This window comes from Hydra vulgaris, chromosome 07, assembly GCF_038396675.1.
Source record: "Hydra vulgaris chromosome 07, alternate assembly HydraT2T_AEP".
Taxonomy (NCBI): domain Eukaryota; kingdom Metazoa; phylum Cnidaria; class Hydrozoa; order Anthoathecata; family Hydridae; genus Hydra; species Hydra vulgaris.
In genome coordinates, this window is record NC_088926.1 from 15,987,015 (window position 1) to 16,008,441 (window position 21,427).

A 21,427-nucleotide genomic window follows, 5' to 3' on the forward strand; every position below is an offset into this window, starting at 1 on the left:
ACGGTTTTTTAGTTTTTAAATGATTCTGATGTGGCCAATATTTTGATGGCAAGTTTAGGTCCAACATTTGTGAAATACTTGTTGAACTCTTTTGAGATAAGTTTTTGACAGAATATATCAGTGTTTTCAATATTAATTCTTTTAGGCAGTGAAGAAGCAATATTTTTGTCTTTTCTGATGATGTTATTAATTATGGACCATGTTTTTTTACTATTAAATTGGCAATTCGAGATTAGCCTACTGAAATTTTTTTTGAAAACTTTTTTTTGCATTTTTGATTAGTGATTGGTAAAAGTATTTATACTTTTTGTAATTTAGTTCATTATTTGTATTTTTATTTTTTAGAAATTTGTTATATAGTTTTTGCTTTTTTTTTGAGCATTTTAATAGCGATTTGGTCATCCATGGGTAAGCAATAGCTTTTGCCTTAACTTTAATATCCTCATATGGACAGGTTTCATTGTAGTGTTTTAATAATGTACTTAAAAAGCTATTAAAAGTTATTAAAAGCTTCGTTAGTATCATTGCATTTATATACATTACTCCATGATTCTTGTTTTAATCTACACGTTAGTTTGTTAATATTAAAAAAATTTAATGTTACGTTTTTTCAAATTAATAACATTTAATTGACTATCAGACGCAGTTTATAAATAATTTACTTTTAAGAAGATAGGAAAATGATCACTAATATCTGTAAGGAAAATTCCAGTTTCAAATGTTGATTTTAGGTGGCTATTAATAAAGATATTGTCAATCGCAGTTGCTGAGTTTTTTGTAACACGTGTGGGTTTATTAATTATTGATAAGACGTTGAGTTTAAATAGCATTTCAAAAAAGGATTTTATTTTAGGAAATTTTTGATAAGCCAGAGCATCAAGGTTTATGTCCCCAATAATATATAAATTTTTATTTTCATTATCAATTTTTATGATAGAATTTTTCATAAAATTTTCAAATGGTTTAATTTTACCATATGGCGGACGATAAATACATCCTACTAATATATTACTATATTTATTGTTTATGGTACGTATTTTTATGATACGTAATGTTCTACTGTCACTTTAATGGTTTAATAATACATGAAAACTTTAGATTTTTACAACATTTTGTGAATTAACTTAAAAGACATGATAATATATTTGATTTAATTAATAAATAAATGCTTATGAACGTAATACAATGTATTTTAAACGACAGATAATAGTTTTATTATAATATAAAAAAAGTAAAGCCGGAAACTAGAAAACTAAAAACAAAAAATTGTGCGTGTAATTAAGAGCTCCTTATAAAATTGTTTAAGTAATAATAATGGAAAGTATCAACTCTATCTATAAAATACAAATAAAAAGATCCAAAACAGAGTCTATTTAAAATCACTCAGAAATCATTTCCAAAAATATTGAAAAAAAAAATTTGGTGTAGAATTTTTTCCCCAAGTTTGCGTTAAAATAAATTGAACAAATAAATAAAACTATGTAGAATCAAAGATCAATATCGTAGATATTTATGTAGATATATTTAACGTGCAGCCGCGGTGTAGTGGTTATTATCACCATTATCCACTTAATGGTGATAATAAATAATGTTACAGCCGCGGTGTAACATTATTTATTATCACCATTAAATGGATGTAAAAAACTAGAAGTTTTTAAAAAATGGAAAATTAACAACATTTTTATTTGAAGATTTCATCTTCTGTCGTTTGGGTTTTCTGATTTTTTCTTTTTTTACAAGGTTTTTCAAAATGCTTAAAAAGTTTTGATACCGATATTTTCGTCTAAGTAATTTTTAATATTGACGACAAATGCGGAGGAGATAAAAGAAAAGGTGTCGGTAAAAATTAGAAAAATTGAGTTTATTAAACTAAATTTGTTTAAGATAAGATGAAGAAAAATAATTAAATGTTGGAGGTAATAGAGCTGGAGGTGATAAAGGTGAAGATGATAAAGCTTAGGCAATTAAAAATTGTGGTGATGTAAACAATGGTGACAATCTTATAGGTGATCAAATTAGAGCCAATAAATGTTGTGGTAAAGAATACAGAGATAGTTTTTTTTTAATTTAATAGTTAAACTTAAATTCCACTGCAAAATTCCATTAAGTCGGATAATTAAATCTAAAAAAATAGGTATAAGCGTTAAACAAATTTATTTAAAAATGACAATTGCAAAAAAATCTTGCAAATAAGGCGAGCGTTCATTTCTTAAATTTAACCAAAAATTTCATGCTATAAAACATTTGTAGTAGTTTCACTTATAAAGTTCCCAAGTAGAGGTTAATAGAAGTTTTGACAAAAGCCATAAAAACTATATACAACTAAACTATTTTCTATTATACATATATTTTTGCATTCCAGTATATATATATTTATACATTCCGGTAAACATGTATTTGCATTTTATTATGCCGTTATTGTACACGCATGACTGGTTAGGTTAATTTAGCAAATGTTTTTGTAAAATTTTTGTTGCTTTAGAAGTGGTGGAGTATTAATTTAATAAGGTAACACGCTAACTGTACCTAAGAACGGTGCATATCAGGTAGTTTTATTATGATTAAGTTTTGTTACTGTTTTTTTCTTTACAGCTTGAATTTAGTTTTTTCCCATTTATTATAAAATTTTGTGTCTAAAACAGATTGTAAAATTTCTTCCTTTAAAATAATTTTTTTGCTTTGTGTGGCCAGTAATCAAATTAAAAGCAGTGAATAATAAGTTACTCTAAAGTTTTGAAAGTAATTTATGGAGAATGAATACGTTAGAGAAAGGATGCGATAAAGAAAATGGTGGAAATATTCTCTTTAAGCTACTTTAATTACGCACACGTTGCTTGGTGTAGCACTAACGCAACGAAAGTTAAAAAAATTGCTCAAAAAAAAGGCTTTAAAGCTATAAGTTTTCAAACGCGTTTTTTAAACTATCCTTATTGCCTTCTTGAATAAAACACTGTTTAATAAACTCCTTTATTTTAAATTTATACAAACTAAATCTTTATCATATTCTTAACTTCATGTTCAAATTCAGTATAAAAATATCAAAAATAAAATAAAATTTAACTCACTTTTTAAAAAAAGTAAAAATTATATACACCCGAGTAGATTTTTAAAATAAATTCAAATTAAAACATTTAATTCCGCTATATAACTCTCAATTGCGAATCGAGGACCTAAGTTGTTGTGGAAGGTGATGTGAAAGAATACTCTGTTAAATAATGTTTAATAAACCCTAAAGTTATTTTTCAAAACAAAACTTAAGCTACTACTTTTTCTTAAAAACTTTTTAAATTAGAAAACAACAATAATTATTAACTTAATAACTACTGTTACTTGTTAATACATTTTTTAAATTATTTTAAATGACAATCTTCTCATTGTAAAATTTTTTATTTTTAAGTTGTTAATTTATCATTTACTTTTTACTGTTTATTGTCCTTTATTAAATTAGAAAAAAATTGAAAAATTATTAAATACAAAAACTTTAAATCGAACCAACAATAAAATGTATTTTTTGGTATATATTATTTTGTTTTTTCATTTTACAAACAAATTCTTAAATTTTACTTTAATTTTTTAAAATTTTATTTCTTATTTTATTAACTAATTTATAAGTTTTATGTGATATTTTTTGTATGTCATTACAAAAGATATATATTTATTAAAAATCTAATTGTCAAACTACATTTTTCAGGGCTTTGTGATAAGACTAAGTTTTCCTTTTTCTAGCCCAGGTCATGAAAATATTTTTTTATAAGTTAGGATTGAAAAAATTTTCTTATTGGTAAATACATACCTACAAACTCCAAGAAATTCCAGGCCTTACTCGTCTTTTTTCTAAGCTGTCGAAGACTAGCTGCTATTAATATTCACTGATTAATACCACTAGAGGATAGACGGTGACGAAAAGACCTCTTTTTTATATTAAATGAAAAAATATTTTTAATTTAATATGTAAAAACATTAAAATTTAATTTGAAAGTTTATTGACTTTTGAGCAATACATACTTTTGACTTTTTTTTATTATTTTTGACTTTTGAGGAATATGTATTTGAAGAATTCTCTAGTTTTTTGCAGCATTCTGGAATTTCGTTACTGAGTGTTTGCTTTCTTTAGCTTGGTTAATCTACACATAGTGATCCTCATGCATTTTAACTATAAAAGTTGGGTTTGGAACCTCTAAAACTTTTTTTGTAGAAGAAATTTGTGCTGCGTAATTTCTTGCTTTTACTCTGATTGACAATAAACTCAGGTACATGATTTCAGCACGAAATTTAGATGTAATTGGAATTCAGTTTGTTGAGTTTTTCGATAAAAATTTCAATGTAGCTAACCAAAAATTTCATGCTCTAGAATATTTATATTCTTTATATTTTTATACAAATTTATATTTTTATATTAAATTTAATTTTGGCCGAAACAGATTACAAAAAATTTCTCTCCTTACAAGAAATTTTTGGCTATGTGCTGCCAATAATCAAATTGATAGCAGTTACTTTAAAGGTAAATGAGAATAAATACGTTAGAGATTTTTTTTAATTTATTTTTACATTTACATTTATTTTTACAGTTATCTTTTTTTTACATTTACCCTTCTTTCACTATGTGGTGAAAATAGGGCCAAAATATGTACAAATAAACCACCCTTAGCCCAAATGTTAGAGCAATAAGATTTTAAAGTTTATCAAACGATCATCAAACGTTTGAAAGTTATGACCAGGTAATATATATAAGCCCCACATTTTGAAGGAGAGTGGAAGTTAATACTTTTCGAACTCCAAAAGATAATTATGTGATATGATAATTATAAAAAACATAATTATATGATATGATAATAATATGATTTGAAACCTGTAGCTGAATTTAAATGAACTATAACTCACTGCGTCGTATTTTGGAGGTTTATTTGCTCCTAGGCTCCAATCGCCGCAAATTTTTTACAAAGTATTTATATTTAATACATAATTACCGAATTATATATAGACTATACATCATTCTGTAATTTTATTGTGGATATTTTGTATTGTGGATATAGCTAACGGAAACTCTAAATATCATCAGAAATTGGATCAAATTTGTGACGTAAACAACCGTAGCAACAACACCATTGCAGCTAACACATGACAATCAAACAAAAACTTTAGTCTGGCTAAATTTTACACCTCGCAGAAAAAGATTTTATCGATCTATCTACATGAAGTTTATAAAAGAAAACAAAGAGATTATCTTTAAACTAAACAAAATATAGAGAAAGAAATATAAATTTTGAACCCTATTAGAATAAATTTGACAAAAGAGAAATTTGCAGACTTTTATCTTAAGTACTATAGATTATTTAAAAAAAGAAGTCGACACGTCACAGACACGTCATCTATGCCATGTTGCTCTATTTGTGGAGCAACACCCAATGTAATGAGTGATATTAAAATTTAAAAATTTTATTACCACTCATTTTCATTTTGATATTTAATATTTTACACGCTTAAGTTTACTTTTAGCGTTAAAAAAAAATCTCGGTTTTTATCAAATCAAACTTTAATTAATAATATAAAAAAAAGTTAAAATAAATCGAAACATTAAAAAAAAAATTGAAACTATAATTAGTCTATAATTAAGGACGTCATAAAGATCACCTGATTTGAAAATTGGAACTACTTTAGTAGTTTTCAACTTTCCCGAAAAAATTCTTTCTTTTATAGATAAGTTAAAGATATACAAAAGCGGAATTTTTATAACTTTTATTGAATTTATAATGATGGTACCACTTATTTTGTCGACCCCTATACTTTTTTTTAACTTACTTAAAGAAACTGCGCCTAATAACTCTTCTTCGATTAATTTATTATTAGACATAATATTAGTATTATTAGAGAATAAATATTTATCAAAGTTGATTTGAGAGGATTCAAATTTTTATGTTAAAGAAGGAAAAACATTAATAAAAATTTATTTAGTGTTTCAGTCACTAAATATTTTTCTATAACATAGTTATTATTTAATTTGAGAAATTTTAGAAAATTATTTCTGTCTGGATTATTTTTCTTACCGATGACATCTGTAATTATACCCCAAGTGCTTTGAGGATCATTTGAGTGCTTTTTTAATTGATCTGAAGAATAGTTTTTTTTTAGATCTTTTTGTAACTGACTCAAAGAGGCGTTTATAGTTTTTGACATAAATGCGAATCAGTTTCAAAAATTGGCACAAGTGCAAACTAGCATGAGTGCAAATTGGCATAAATACGTCAGAAGAATTTGCAAACATTGGCATAATTTAGAATTGGCATAAATTGGAACTGGCATAATTGCAAAGCATTGCGAAAACTGGCATATGTGCGATTCAGCATAAGTGCAAACTGGCAATAGTGCGCCAAAAGAATTTGCAAACATTGGCATAAGTGCGAACTGGCATAAGTACAAAGCAGTTGCAAAAACTCGTATCGGCATAAATGTGAACTGGCATAAGTATGCCAAAAGAATTTTTAACATTGGCATAAGTGCGAACTAGCGTAAGTGCGGTTTGCCAATTTGCACTTATGTTAATATTTACAATTTAATTTATTTATGCCAATTCGCACTTATGCTTGTTCATACTTGTGCCAGGTTTTGTAGCTGCTTTGCACTTATGTCAGTTTGCATTTATGCTAGCTTTTGCAACTGCTTCGCACTTATACCAGTTCGCATTTATGCCGGTTCACAATTATGCCAATGTTTGCAAATTTTTTTGGCACACATATGCCGATTCGTACATATGCCAGTTCGCATTTATGCCAGTTTTTTCAACACTTCACACTTATGCAAGTTTGCACTTTTGAAATTCACGCTTACTCAGTCTCACTTATTCAGATATGATTTCAATACATTATTAAACTCTTTAAAAACTCTTCGATTTTTTATAAAGGTTTTAATTTGTTAAGAAGGCTAAGCCACATACCCTCCTACACCTCTCTTTAAAACACATTAAAGGTAGCCCAGCCACCTTGACTCCCCATTAAGTACAATCTGCCTTGGCGGTTAAAAACAGTATCCAAAACCTAAACCTTCCCATTTCCTAAAAACCGATCACACGGAAAAACGCAAACAAAATCTGTTAATATATTTCTAAATAAATAAGAACACTATTTGATTCAGAAAGTATACTTAGTAAATACAGAAGCAGTACAAAAAATCAGGCGCAAGCCAAAGGGGTTTTTTAGTATCTTAAGATAACACATTTTATGGTCATAACTATGTCATATGAGGTATTTTGCTAAAATTGGACTAAATTTGATGAAATGTAAAATATATTCCCTAAAACCCCGCTTAAATACCCTCTTGTATATAAACGTGAAGGAAATAGGTTTTTATCAAAATTCAAATTATAGTATCCTAAACAGATAAAGATATAAAGGATTTAAAGAAAAGATTTATGGAATTAAAGTTTTATTAAAAATATTTTTATAGTTAGAAATTATATACTCGTAAAATTTAAACCTTATTTTGAGAAGATTGTAAACTATTCATGTTTCTTAAAAAAATTAATTTTTGTTAACGGAAATTTTTATTTTAAAACTAGTTTAAACTAATTTAGGCTTTGTATAACATTTTGTCTAATATTTTTTAAATACATTTAGTGCATTTTATAAAATAAAATTGTTTTAACACATTTTTATTAATAGAGTACAATAGGGCAGTGTTGGTAATAAAGTAGAATAGGTCTGTGTGGGTCAGTGAAGGTTCAGAGTTAATATCATACATGTACATCCACAATTAAATGATCAGGATTATTTTGGCGTAAATCGATTAGTTTCTGAAAGTTCTCAACACATCAAGAAAAAAAAATTCAACAGCCTATTCTCTGATATAAAAGGAGCCGGGATAAAATTAAATCATTTAAAAATATAGACTTTTGATTTTTACTAATGAAATTAAATTAATAAAGTCTTTATTTCTGCCATAAGTACTTTATTGGAATTAAAAAAAAAACATACTATACTCTATTTTACTAACACACAAATAAAAAAAAAATTCATCATTAAATCAAAAAATTTTTTTTTTTTAACGCCATGCAAAAACCACTGTCATAAAAGTTAGAGGATTAAACTCTATACAGTTTTTGTGTGCCCAATCTTTACAAGTAAAGTACTGAATCCAGTCTTTATCAATGTTTTCTGTGCATATTATAGATTCCATTTTTAGAAATTGCAAACAAGCAAGAAAAATTTTTTTTTGATCTATAATCAAATTTTATTTCTGCTTTTAATTGATTTGATATAGAAAGCATCCCATGATGCAACAATGAGTTACCTAACATAAGGAGGTAAGGTGAGACACTTCTTTGACCTTTTTTTTTAATCTAGAACTATTTTATTTTAAAAAAATGCCAAGAATCTAAAATAAAACTGAAAAATGCAGTTGCATTTAAATCCACTTTGAGATATTTCGAAGCGCGCAATTTTTATAAATGTATAATATAAATGAATGCACGACAAGCAGCTTCTTGACTCCCAGACTCATCCACATCCATTTTGCTGTCGCTTCACTAAACGTGAAAGCCTTGAAGGATTTTATGAAAGATCTGCTTAGTGATTGTTGTCTGTCGGTATTGTGTAGAGAAATACTTAGCATATGAATGTAAAAATGTCTAGTATATTCAATAAAAAATAGTTATTTATGTGATGCATGCCCATCCAAAGTCAGTATAATGGGGATGCCTGAACATGCTTCTGAAAATGTTCTAACCACATTATGTATCATGAAATTGCAACACTATCAATAGGGTAGTGAAAATGAAAAATGTTTAGGTCATATTTTTATTTAAATACATTAATTTAAACACTTGCCTTTTTTAGGCAATATTTTGTGGTTTTTGTGAACTCATGAAACATTAATTTCATTAGCTTTATGTATCCTTAATGTTGGAAAATCTTATTTTTAGTCAATTTTATTAACATATTAAAAAAAACTATCTTCTCGAGGTTTAATGTTTATTACGTGTTGAGGAAACAAAATTCAGTTATCTATGTTTTTTACAGGTTTAACAAGTTTTATTTTTATTATAAAAAATATTTTGAAAATATTCTAATTTAGGACATAACTTAAACTCAAAATTTAAAGTTTTATTTCTGTCATAAAGTGAACTTTATGTATCTGGTATTTCTGAAATGAACTTCTAACAGTTAGCTTTTATTCTGTTACCATGGTAATTGCTTTTATCAAACTTTCTTCACTCCATGTACCCCTCTTAGACTTCTTTATTTGATTTTATTAGCATCATAACTGATCAAATGGAATCTATAAAAAATATGTATTCAAAATTTAATTATTAAAATATATATAAATTTACCTTTTACATACATACAGTTTTTTTTTAACAATTATTTATTTAGATTACTTCATGCCTCACCCAATTTTCTTGGACTTTGTGGTTTATATTTCTTCATGCGTTTTAGTAACAAGTTTTATACAAAAAAATTACGCTGTAAATACGTGCACTCGAACTCACAAAAGTAATGAAAAGCTTCTGGCATCAAACTTGCTAGATTCTTTATTGGCTAATCCTCCAGTCTGTACAAGTGCGTTTTTTTTAAATATATATATATGTAATTAATATTTAGGCATAATTTGTGTAATAAAATAACTTACTGTTTTCTCAATGACGCATAAGTATTGAATATTTTTTCCATCATATTTTCATGAATGTCTTTTATTAGTTTAACTCTTGAAAGTTTAACTCTAAATTTCAACAGCTATTTTAATAGAGCTGTTGAATTTTGATTAAAGTATTGAGTCGAGTTCCTTAAACTGCGCTTGTGCAAGAACCTGTGTGGTTAGAAATTAATTGTGTACGTTTAAAAAAAACCACTATAAGGTTTTTTAAAACAACCAACAGATATCTTTCATTTGAATTAATATATATATATATCCCATCCAACATTGACATACGGATACCGTACAGGGCCCATACGGGTCGTCAACTGGGTCCCGTATGGGAAGACCAACGGTATCACGCCGGATCTTGGCCGCGGTTTCCATATGGGGCCCATATGGGTATGCCCGCTGGGTATCCCGTATGGGTCCAAGTCAAATCCCGTACTTTAAAACAGTAAGGGGTCCGCTTGGGTTTGCAATTGGGACCCATATGGGAAACCCATCGGTTCTTGGCCGCAGTTTTCCCCTGGGACCCTATGGGTATGCCCGCCGGGTATCCAGTAAGGGTTCCACAAGGTTCCATTGCAAATCTTAAAAAACTACGTTTAAGTATTTAAGATTTACAGAAAAAGCAAATTTATATATAACTTGATTGGTTTATTTCAAAAAAAAAAAAAATTAATCGAAATTAAGCAAAATTATAAACGATTCTTTAATCATGTATAGAATGCTTTCACGGTTATCTCGTGAATCGGAAGCTTTTCCATTGTTGTTTAAACGACTTCTTTGAAAGCCTCTTTACACAATATCTCGTTTCAATATGACCTGTAAAAAAATTAAAGTTAACTGTTAATCTTAAAATTTATAGGTAACGTAAATTATTTTTAATATGTTATAAAACCCTTTCGATTTCTCCTAAAACTCGTCAGATAAAAAATGTAATTTTCACCATCGAAGGTAGAAAAATATAACCCTTAATTTTATAATCGACATTTACAGTAGCGTGCAAAAGTAACCGGACAAGAGCATAACTTGAGATAACTTTTGAATGAAAAGTCCAATTTCTTTCAAATTTTCACTAAAATGTCAAAAAGTTGATTACAAATCATGAATTTTTACTAAATTTAAGCAATCTAATCTTAAAAGTTCATTTAACTAAAATATGCGCACGGAACTCATGTTAAACATATATGTTAAACTTTGTAAATTTATTAAAAAAATATATAAACAAATTCTTTTATAATGGTAATAAACAAAATTTCAAAACAACGTCTTTTTAATGGAGTTTCACAGTGAAAAAAAAACATCGAAAAAAAAATTTCTCTTTAATTATAATGTAAATATAACGCATACAAAAAATAAAATGCATAAAAGTTAAATTTTCAAATTCATTTCACGCACAATACGTATTATAAATGGCAACCATTGAGTAAGTTTTAATAAGATTTTTTTAATTATCAGTTTAAACCTTCTGGGAACCTTATGGGAAACCCTTCAAATCCTCAGATCTTTCGTCCCTGATAAAAACAAGATACGCATATAATCAAACAATCAAACAAATTAGGTTGATTTTTTTGCCATATGGGACCCGTCCGGAAACCAAAACACTTGCCCGTTAAAATCCCGTTCCCATAAGCCCAGACAAAAATCATACGGTACCCGTCTGTCAATGTTGGCTGGGATATATATATATATATATATATATATATATATATATATATATATATATATATATATATATATATATATATATATATATATATATATATATATATATATATATTAATTCAAATGAAAGATATCTTTTGGTTGCTTTAAAAAAACTTTTTAGTGGTTTTTTCTTTTTTAAACGTACGCACTTAATTTCTGAACACACAGGTTCTTGTATATATTATATATTCAATAATGTTATGAAAAAATTGCGGTAAATGGAGCCAGGGAACAAAAAACGCATCAAAATGTTCGCTCTCTCTACCCTTTACACGAGGGCAATGAGTTAACTAAAATAAAATTTAGCCTAATATACTAAATTTAATTTCATTAACAGGTTCTAATTTTAATAAAGTAAACTTTTAAAGTTCAAAAGATATGATCTTGCAAAAATTCCGTCCTCCCCAAAATAAGGGGGTTGTTAATTACACATGATGATAACTTTGAACACTAAAATATTTTTATATGAAATTTAAAACCTTTTGATAAATTTAAGATAAGTGTAATATGGTAAAATTCATGTTTTATTAATTTATTACCCCCACGCTTGGGACAGAGGAAGCATGCTTTTTTGGATATTTTTGTTCCCAGGCTCCAATAACAGCGATTACTTGCAAAACATTCTATTTGATATAAGTAAGAATATTTGTAAGTTTGCAGTATTCAAAATGCTTTCAAGTGTCATATCTGAAACATCGAAAAATATTGCCAATCGTACAGATATATAATAGGCAAGATCATCAAAAAACATTTAACTTTGAATACTGACAAATAGTTGATTATTTTAGTGTCTTCCTTTGTCGTTAAGGGGCCTTAAAATTCCTTAAATACCTATTGCCTTAAAATTTGTGTATTTTTATGCTTTTTATCATTATTTAATTACTTATTAATTTGGTTATAAAATTTAACTTTGAATAGTGTAAATTGTTGCTAGTGGACGATATAAGATAAATAAGAAAAATAAAGTTGAACATTTTTTGTCTAAATTTGTTGATAAAAGACCTTATTTTACCATATTTGCGCATTTTTAGGCTTTTTTTTATCGTTATTAAATTTAGTAAACTTATTAATTTTTGTTCTAAAACTATTAATTTTCTTTCTGAAATGTAATTAATTGTTGCCATTGAATGATATAGGGAAAATAAAGTAGTAATCAAGTTTTTATTGGCTTTCTTGTTCTGTTAAGGACTTATGTTGTGTATTTTCAGGCTATATGACTTCCTGTTAAGGAAGTCATGTAGCCTGAAAATAGCACTAATCTTTTGTTAAATTACAACTTCCCAGGACTACCAAGTCAAGCACAATAGTTTCTAAAGTACCTGAAAATGTTACCGACATTTGGTTGAAATCTGTCATTCCAACTGTTTTAATACAAAGCGAGCCGCAGAAAGTAGAATCTTTACAAAATAATTCGAGAATGATTTTTAAAAGAGAACGTTAATCAAAAACTTCAGCATTATCAATTACTTAAGATGGAAAGTTTAGTTTTTTTTGACGCAGAATGTCATCGTCTTAATCTACTTATTTTGCATGATAAAATCAAAGGTATCATGAACTGGAATATAAACTTTGAACGGATCAAAGAAATAAAGGGAATATGGTTGTTGGTCTTTTAGGTAAAAACTCTCTCCAAATCTTTTAACTAACAAAAGGTTTGGAGAGAGGCACAAAGACACAGAAATACTATGATTTCTTTTCGTATAGCAAAAGCAGTCTTGATGTATCAGTTAATGTCACTTCAGATAAAGATGCAGAAATTAACTCAGGTGTTGAGGAGTTCACAAACGACACTCAAAGCAATGTCGATAATGATTAGCTGTCAGATTTTTATAAATTAGATAGTGAACCTGGCAGAAACATTAAATCGTTTTTTATTTAGTCAAAGAATGTGACAGATTTTGTGCATTTGATGCTGCTGGTGATGCAATTGCTTTTGCCACCTTTCAGATTACGGAATTATATTAAAAAAACTACAGAAAAGCAATCATAGATCAAACCAAGTTGTAGCTCCAAAATTGCAAAAGCAATTGCTTAAAACTACATTATCACACACATAGATTAGTACCTGTACTCTTTGTAAATATCCATAAAGTGTAGTAACTATTTCAAAAATATATTGATTGACAAAAATAATGAAAAGTTAGACTTCGTGCTTAGTGGCCCAAAACCAATTTTAATATCAACATAATGTTTTATATTTTTGGTTTGATAAGCAAAAATATAAAACATTATGTGCATTAACGACAGGCAGTAAAGACATAATTACTGAGAAACATATCACATTAATAGAAGAACCTCATTCTATTTTCCATGTTTTTCTAAAAAGTGCATCATCGATAAATATCAGGATTGCTGTTATATTTTTTTCGACAAAAACAAAACAAAACTTGATAATGTGCTAGCTATTGGTGTAAATGGAGCAAATGTAAACACTGAATGATGTAATACGATTACTGGAACTGGGGTATCCAGTTAGTGTGTATGTTCCATTTTAATGAACTACCATTAAGACATTTAGTATTGGATTTAGGCAACGAGGGAAAGCACTTGCAAAGTGTCACGATTTGCCAATTTTTAAATTTAATTTCAGACAGAATAATTTACCAGTTTTAATAAAACTAGTTTCTAAATGTTATATCAGGCGCTTAATTCAGTTCTCCTGTTTCTTTTCAGAAAGTAATCAACATATGGTTGATAAATGCATTTATTTTCTGAAAAAGCAGGCAAACACTAACCCTGACCTGGAAAGTTAAAATGAATTACATCATCTTTTTCAACTAGTGCAATTAGTATCAGTCAGATGAGCTTCTGGTAATCTTTTTGTGGTTTACTTTTTTTTACAAAGTTCCTTACGAATTAACCAGAGTTAATTCGTAAGAAACTTTGACATATTTTTCTTCTACTGGTTCAGCCATACACATTTAGCAACTGTAAGTTCAGATTTGGCTTCAATTTCAGAAATTTCAATTAAACTGTATTGGGAAGTGTCAATAAGTTTCCAATGTTCTTCGAACCAACGGAATATTTCAATGTGTGGTCTTAAAGACTAGAAGAACTGGACAAATAATGCAGCCAAAATAATTTCGAGAAAGTGGAAAGAGAAAAACATATATGACTGCTTTGATGTAACAATGGGCAGTTATGACGGAGCAGAGATTTGTGAATTTGTTGGACTATATATTTTAGATTTATTAAGTAAAATAATCAATATAAATAATTTAGGCCTTTATCGTGACGATGTTTTAATAGTAATGAGTAATAAATCTGGTCCACAGCTCGATAAAATTAGAAAATATATTATAAAATTTTTTTAAAATATTGGCTTTCAAATCGAAATGAACATAAATTTAAAAATTGTGAACTTTCTTGATGTCACATTTAACCTCTCTGAAAATTCATATAAGCCTTTCAAAAAACTAAACGATGAGTTATTGTATATTATTATTAACTCAAATCATCCACCCCAGATTCTGAAATAAATCCCGATTTTAATTAATAACAGGCTAAACCAAAACTCCTCTAATGAAAATGTGTTCAATTTCTCTAAGCGAATATTTGAAGATGCCCATAAAAAGTGGTTTTGAAAATTTTAAAATAAAATTTGACCCTGAAAAAAAGCATACAAAAAAACGAAATAGAACTAGAAATGTAATTTGGTTCAACCCCCATATAGCAAAAATGTTTCCACTAACATAGGAAAAGTGTTTTTAAAATTGGTTGATAAGCATTTCCCGCCCTCTAATAAATTACATAAAATTTTTAATCGAAATACAACTAAAGTTAGCTACAGTTGCACAAAAAATATGGAAAGAATTATAAAAGGTCACAATAATGCTTTGTTAAACAAAAACGAAATCCTAAATAAAAAAAACTACAGAAAATTGTAATTGTAAACAAAAAAACAATAGTCCAATGAGTGGAAGTTGTTTATCAAAAAATGTGGTATATAAATGTGTTGTTTTCTCTAAGAATGTACCTGATGAACAATATATTGGCATAACGGAGGGTGAATGGAAAAAAACGTTTTGCAAATCATAAGCAATCTTTTAAAAATAAAAAGTATTCAGAAGACACCATGTTGTCAAAATATATATGGGAATTAAAGGATAAAAATATTGATGATTTTATACTGAATTGGTCCATCCTTAAAACAATGCCTGCATATAACAATATTTCCAAAATATGCATATATGCCTATAAGAAAAATTTGAAATAACTACACATGCAAACCAAGAATGCTTATTAAACAAAAAATCGGAATTAATTTCTAAATGTAGGCCCGAAAATAAGTTTCTCCTAAAAAACTATAAAAATAAATGAGTTCAAATAATATTTACATTAAATCCCATTTTTAAAAAAACATTTAAAAAAAAGCATAAGTAATCATTTCTAAAGAATTCTTTTTATAATAGTGTCAGCAAATTCCACAAATGTGTGAAAATTTACAGTAGTTAAGACATTTGTGACTTTCTGTAATTTAATTTTGGTATAAATTGAAGTTTTATTAACTTGATCATTCATTTCTGATGAGTCTTTGTTTATGAAACACAGTGTAAAATGAAAAAAATTTTTGTTAAGTGATTTTCTACTAATATATGTATATATATATATATATATATATATATATATATTATATATATATATATATATATATATATATATATATATATATATATATATATATATATATATATATATATATATATATATATATATATATATATATATATATATATAATATATAGATATATATGTGTGTACATATATATGCGTGTGTGTATGTATAAATGTTTGCATTACTGATTATTTCATATTGACTTAATTTAATTTATTCAACAGAAGAAGCTGAGAAATAAATAAAATAACAATTTTTAATTAAATTAAAGTAAATTTTTTTAACACTTCATACTTTATTTTTTGCAAATGCATCTGTTACTTTATTTGTATTAACTTAATTAAAAATATTTTTCCTAATATACAAAATCGTCGTATGATATTAACAAAATCTGTCTTCTCCCATAGTACTTCTTATATTTCACACAATTCAGAACAGAAAAGATCTTTTTTCCTATGCATATGTAAATGATAATGGATATGCTTTAAAACTTTTCAACAATACTTCAACATTTGGGAAAGGTACAAGATATTTTTTTTGCTGTTTTGTGGATTTCTAGTATTTTTTTTTATAGCAGCTTTGTATTTCCTTCAGAAACAACAAAAATTATTCAGTTTTATCATTGAATATATCTTGGTGTCAATCAATTTTTTTTTTTTACTACTCTAATTTCACTTCATATGTTTGACCTCTTAGAGATAATTTAAACTAATCTAAATTATCACATACAACAAAAAACCTTTTTAAAATTTTGTTTTGTTGTAAAGTAACGGCCAACATTCCTATTTTCATCATGAAATAGTTTCATAAATATAAATATAATTTTAAAAAGAAATTGTGTACATTTATTTTCTAGTTTCATTTATAGGAAAAAAAAAGTTAGAAAGATTGAATGAATAAACAAAATTGCAAGTATTTCAAAATTTGTTCAAATAAATGGTTCTTCAGTCATAGTTTAAAAATATTTAATATTGCACCACAAGTAATTTTGTAATACTACTTAGTGTATTGAAAACTAATTTGGAATAAGAAACTAACATAAACTGTAAATAAAGTAAACATTTAAAAGTATTATAAAAGGCTTCTCGGCCTAATGGCTAGTATCTGTTCTGATTTTAGCTCTGGAATGCCTTTCGATTAGACACGGTGTTATTAAAAAACAGAAACAGCCAAAGATAGAAACCGTGACAGTTCTTGGCGTAGTCGCTCATTCGTTGTCTACTTCTACGTCCGAAAATCTCAAAGCAATCCATCCACTCCGGACATTAAATGAAGATAAACCATTAAGTTGCTGCTGGGCTTCAGCCTAGTGGCATTTAAAACCTTTAGTGGGCCAAATGGGAGTCTTGGATCTCAAATTGTTATTAGAGAGCCAAGACTCCCGTTTGGCCCACTTCTAATGCCCGGTGTAACTCTGGTTTCAGTTGCAGCTTTCTCTTGTTGGTCGGAAAAAAAATTAAAAAAGGTCTTTAACCCTCTTTATAATAACTAATATTGCACATTACAACATCTAGTGCAACGTCTGTCCGTTTTCTTTAGGCCTATTTTTCTAACTCGACTGCTACTAACTTTTCACCCTTATTAAAATTAGGCGGAGAATGATAAGCTACACTACCAAAGTAAACTTTTGATATTTATATATACTGAAAAATTTGTCACTGTTTTGAAATATCTTTCTTCTTTTACTCTATATTTATTGTGTTCTTTTTAAGTTCACTTACTATTGTTCCGTGGAGGCGAGTTCTGAGGATCTTGGTATGAGGATTCCATATGGCAATTAACTAGAAGAGGATAGACCACATTTTTATTGTTATATTGAATAACTAGTATAAGCATCCTGCTGATTAAATGTTTTGATATCGAGATTTTTTAATGAATTAGCATTAAATTCGGTTAAAGTTAGGGAGTTTAAAGTTTACTTACCCAAGCATAACGCCAAAGTAAAACATATGCAATGTCAACATCAGCCTAATGCCAACACCAGCTTAATGAGCACCTAATCGTATGCCTACGCAACGCTAAAATTCGGCTAACTAGTACGCTTCGTACCCTCAACAAAAACAGATTCATTGGGCTTAGGTTAAGTTAACTAAATTGTGTTGCTCGGGTAAGCTTTAAATGTTTTTTGAAAAGTTTAAAAGTAATTATTACATAGTAAATTTCACATTTAGTAAACAATTCAAACTTGGTTTTCAATCTTTTTGGCGAAATACCCATTAAACAGGTATCTTTAAACATTTTTTTATTTAGCATTTGATTTTTCATAAAAATGAAATATTTTATCTTAATGGTAATTATTACCATTTAAAGATTAAATGCTGGTATTGTTAAAGTTACGCGTTTTGTGTACAGTGATACAATAAAGTATGGACAAAGTTGTTTGAATAAATATTTTTTGCGAGAAATTAAAAAAGAAAACTATAAGAAAGGCGTTATTAATTTTATTTTTTTGTTTATTAGCAAAATTTAGTTAAAAAAAATCAATGAGCAGGTTTTTAAAAAAAAAATGAAACACAAGTTTATTAAATAAAACAAAAGTAATAAAAGTGACTGTACACGATTCTCTCATTACAGAAAAAGCGTTGTGCACGCACGTTAAATGTCATGCGCAAAGTTTGCGGCGGTAAACAAACCAAATCGACTAAAATATAAAGTTAGTTTTTCAATACAATTATCAGATATGGATATCAAAGATAAAGCTTTTTTAAATCAATTAATCTTATAGGGTTTTTAAATTTTTGAAAATTGTTTCTCCAGAGCAATGGGAGAACGAGTTCTTGTAAATATTAAAGCTTAAGAGTAATATAGAGTTACATTGAACGAATATCGGAAAAAAAATAATCTTTGTTAGTGAAACATTTCCTGACCCATTAACCTTAATAAAAACTGAATGGATATCTGAAAATAAAAACGGAATGCTCCGTTGGACCCCAGTTTATTATTTGACAGAAAAGTCCCATAACAAATTCAAAGCATTTGATCCGGGTATGACCCAGTGGGCACAGGACCTAAATAAGATGTCTTTTGAACGTTCAAAAGACGTCCGAAACGTTTAAAAAACGTTTAAAAGACGTCTTTTTTACGCCCTGTGTCCACTGGGGACTGTTGACAAAACTTACCCTTATATATCTGTATCACTTAATTTAGAAACTTTTTGTGAATGCTGTGGTGAAAGAGTGATTGAAAAATAGTCACCATATTCAACTTGTAAAATTTTACCGAAAAAAATATACTTTAATATATAGATATATAAAATTAAAACAGATACATCAAAATTTCAATTACAGATAACAAATAATAGAAACCCTTCAAAAATCGAAAGTCTAACTTCAAACAATATAACTTTGATAACTACACTTAGTATAGGTGAACAAAATGTAAATCAAAAACACAAGATTAAAACCATAAAATAAAATAAAAGTTTTGAAGTCAAACATTTTTTTATGCAATATATTATACAGAATATGTTATACTGAATAAAAAAAATTAAAAATAAATCTAGTCGCCAAATATATGTGGCAACAGATTGCACAAGTCTGAGCAAATAGTAACTATATCATCAAATAAGTAACTTAATAGGAAGTTCATTTGAAAGTATTTTAGAAGTTTTTATTTATTTATGACTTGTTCAACGAGAGTTCTTAGATTAGCAATTTTTTTTTGTTTTAGTCATATCATTCGGTAGCATTTGGTATATACCTCTTTTACCAGGTGGTTTATATAATGTTATTTTATGGCGAAGACATTCATTTTCTATATTAAACCCTTTATCTGCCATTACATATGAGTGCAACGGAATATTAACTAAAAATTTGGAATTATTAACTAATTTTTTTGTCAGATATTGATCCAGTATAAGATTTTTAAATGAAACTAATAAAAGACTTTGTTGTTTCTGCAACTAAAACCTTTACAGTATTTTGGTGTTTATATTCGGAAAATGTAACTTTTTGTTATTCTAGATCTTTCAGAGTTTCAATAAATACTTCTGTTGCATCAAAAATGACAAGTGTATCTCGTAAGTGATCAAATCTTTTTGGTCTTGTGAAGTTCAAACTTTCTTTGTCTGGCATGAATATCAAATGTTTAATAACTGAAGATAATCCTTTAATCCAAATTATAAAGATACGACTAACTAATGGATGTGAAATTTTAAGTTTGTGAGCCAGATCTTTCTCCACCAATCCAAGTCTTAACTTCATTAAAGTGAATAGCATTTCATGTTTGCTACATAATTTGGTTTTGGACTTAACTTTTTTAGCATTTTTTAAAATTTCTTAGTTCTTTCTTTGGGAGCTGAACTATACCATTTTTGTTTAAAAGTGGTGCTGCTAAACCATGTATTGATCTGAAGGGATTTAGATTTCGCATTTCAGTATAAAACATCACATTTTTCTTGAACTTTTAAAGTTTCAATATTTTGTGTTAAACAAAATTTTTTTTGTTTTATGTTTATTATATCATCAGCTTAGGTAGTTTTCTCACAAATTGTAGCAGGCTTCTCAGTAATTTCATCCTCAAACAGTGATTCTGGTATTTTATCAGAAATAATAACATTTTCAATTAATTTTCTTTTACATGCAATGTTTCTTTTATAACCATTAACATAAGAGAGGGAATCTTGAGGAACTGAATTAGAAATTCTTTTGTTACTATCATAACTTAAGTCAACCGTAGGATAGTTAAAGCAACTACTGATAATATGATTGGAACATACTCTTGATTTTGAACTTAGACTCCAGGGCTTTTTATTTTTTTCTTAATTTATAAGTTTCAAAATTTACCTTTTTTCAGGATTTTTCTTTTATCCAGAAAAAGGCAGAAGACTAAAAAAATAAATATTATTATTTATTAATAAAGCATTTAATAAAGTATTAATTGATCTAAGATCTATAATAAACCATAATAATTATAAATACTTTTTATATTTAATATTTAAATGAACAATAATAATTATAAGTATTTTTTATATTTTGTCAATTTTTTTTATTTAGTGAGTATTTTTTAAATTGCAAATTAAGTTATACTCTGACCTGGTTATATTTTGAAAAAAATGGTATATTGTTACTATACCTAAAAGACTCTGTGCCATTACATTTTTTTTCTTCTCTCCTTGTTCCATGAACTTTACAAAGTTCCTGTCTCCGTTTTATAAGCCTATTTGACCTTTTTTACAATCTTTTACTGCACAATGATTAGACATTCTTCTTTTATTTGTTACTTTCTTGCAGCACTTCAAATAATAAATCTTATTTTACCTCTGCAAACTTTGTGCATGAAATTTCACGTGCGTGCGCAACGCTTTTACTGCAATCAGAGAATCGTGTATTGAATTTGGACAACACCCAAATGGTTTTTCCCTAATTGCTCCTCTGATTATATATAAGCTATTTGCTCTCCTCATTATTGAATCTGTAGATTTATCAAGTTGGGCATGACATTTAGTAATGAAAGTAATTCTTATTGATAATATAA

At 27.5% G+C, this 21,427-nt stretch overlaps 1 protein-coding gene across 1 annotated transcript in view; it reads left to right on the top strand.

Moving 5' to 3' along the window:
• Positions 1-2,431: 2,431 nt before the first annotated feature.
• LOC136082117 (uncharacterized) overlaps positions 2,432-21,427 on the top strand; it is a 52,528-nt gene continuing 33,532 nt past the window's right edge. Inside the window, exons 1-3 of the mRNA XM_065800681.1 lie at positions 2,432-2,546; positions 9,366-9,551; positions 18,124-18,176. Of these exons, the coding sequence (XP_065656753.1) occupies positions 9,374-9,551; positions 18,124-18,176 (231 nt within the window). The 5' untranslated portion in view covers positions 2,432-2,546; positions 9,366-9,373. The remainder of the gene's footprint in view (positions 2,547-9,365; positions 9,552-18,123; positions 18,177-21,427) is intronic.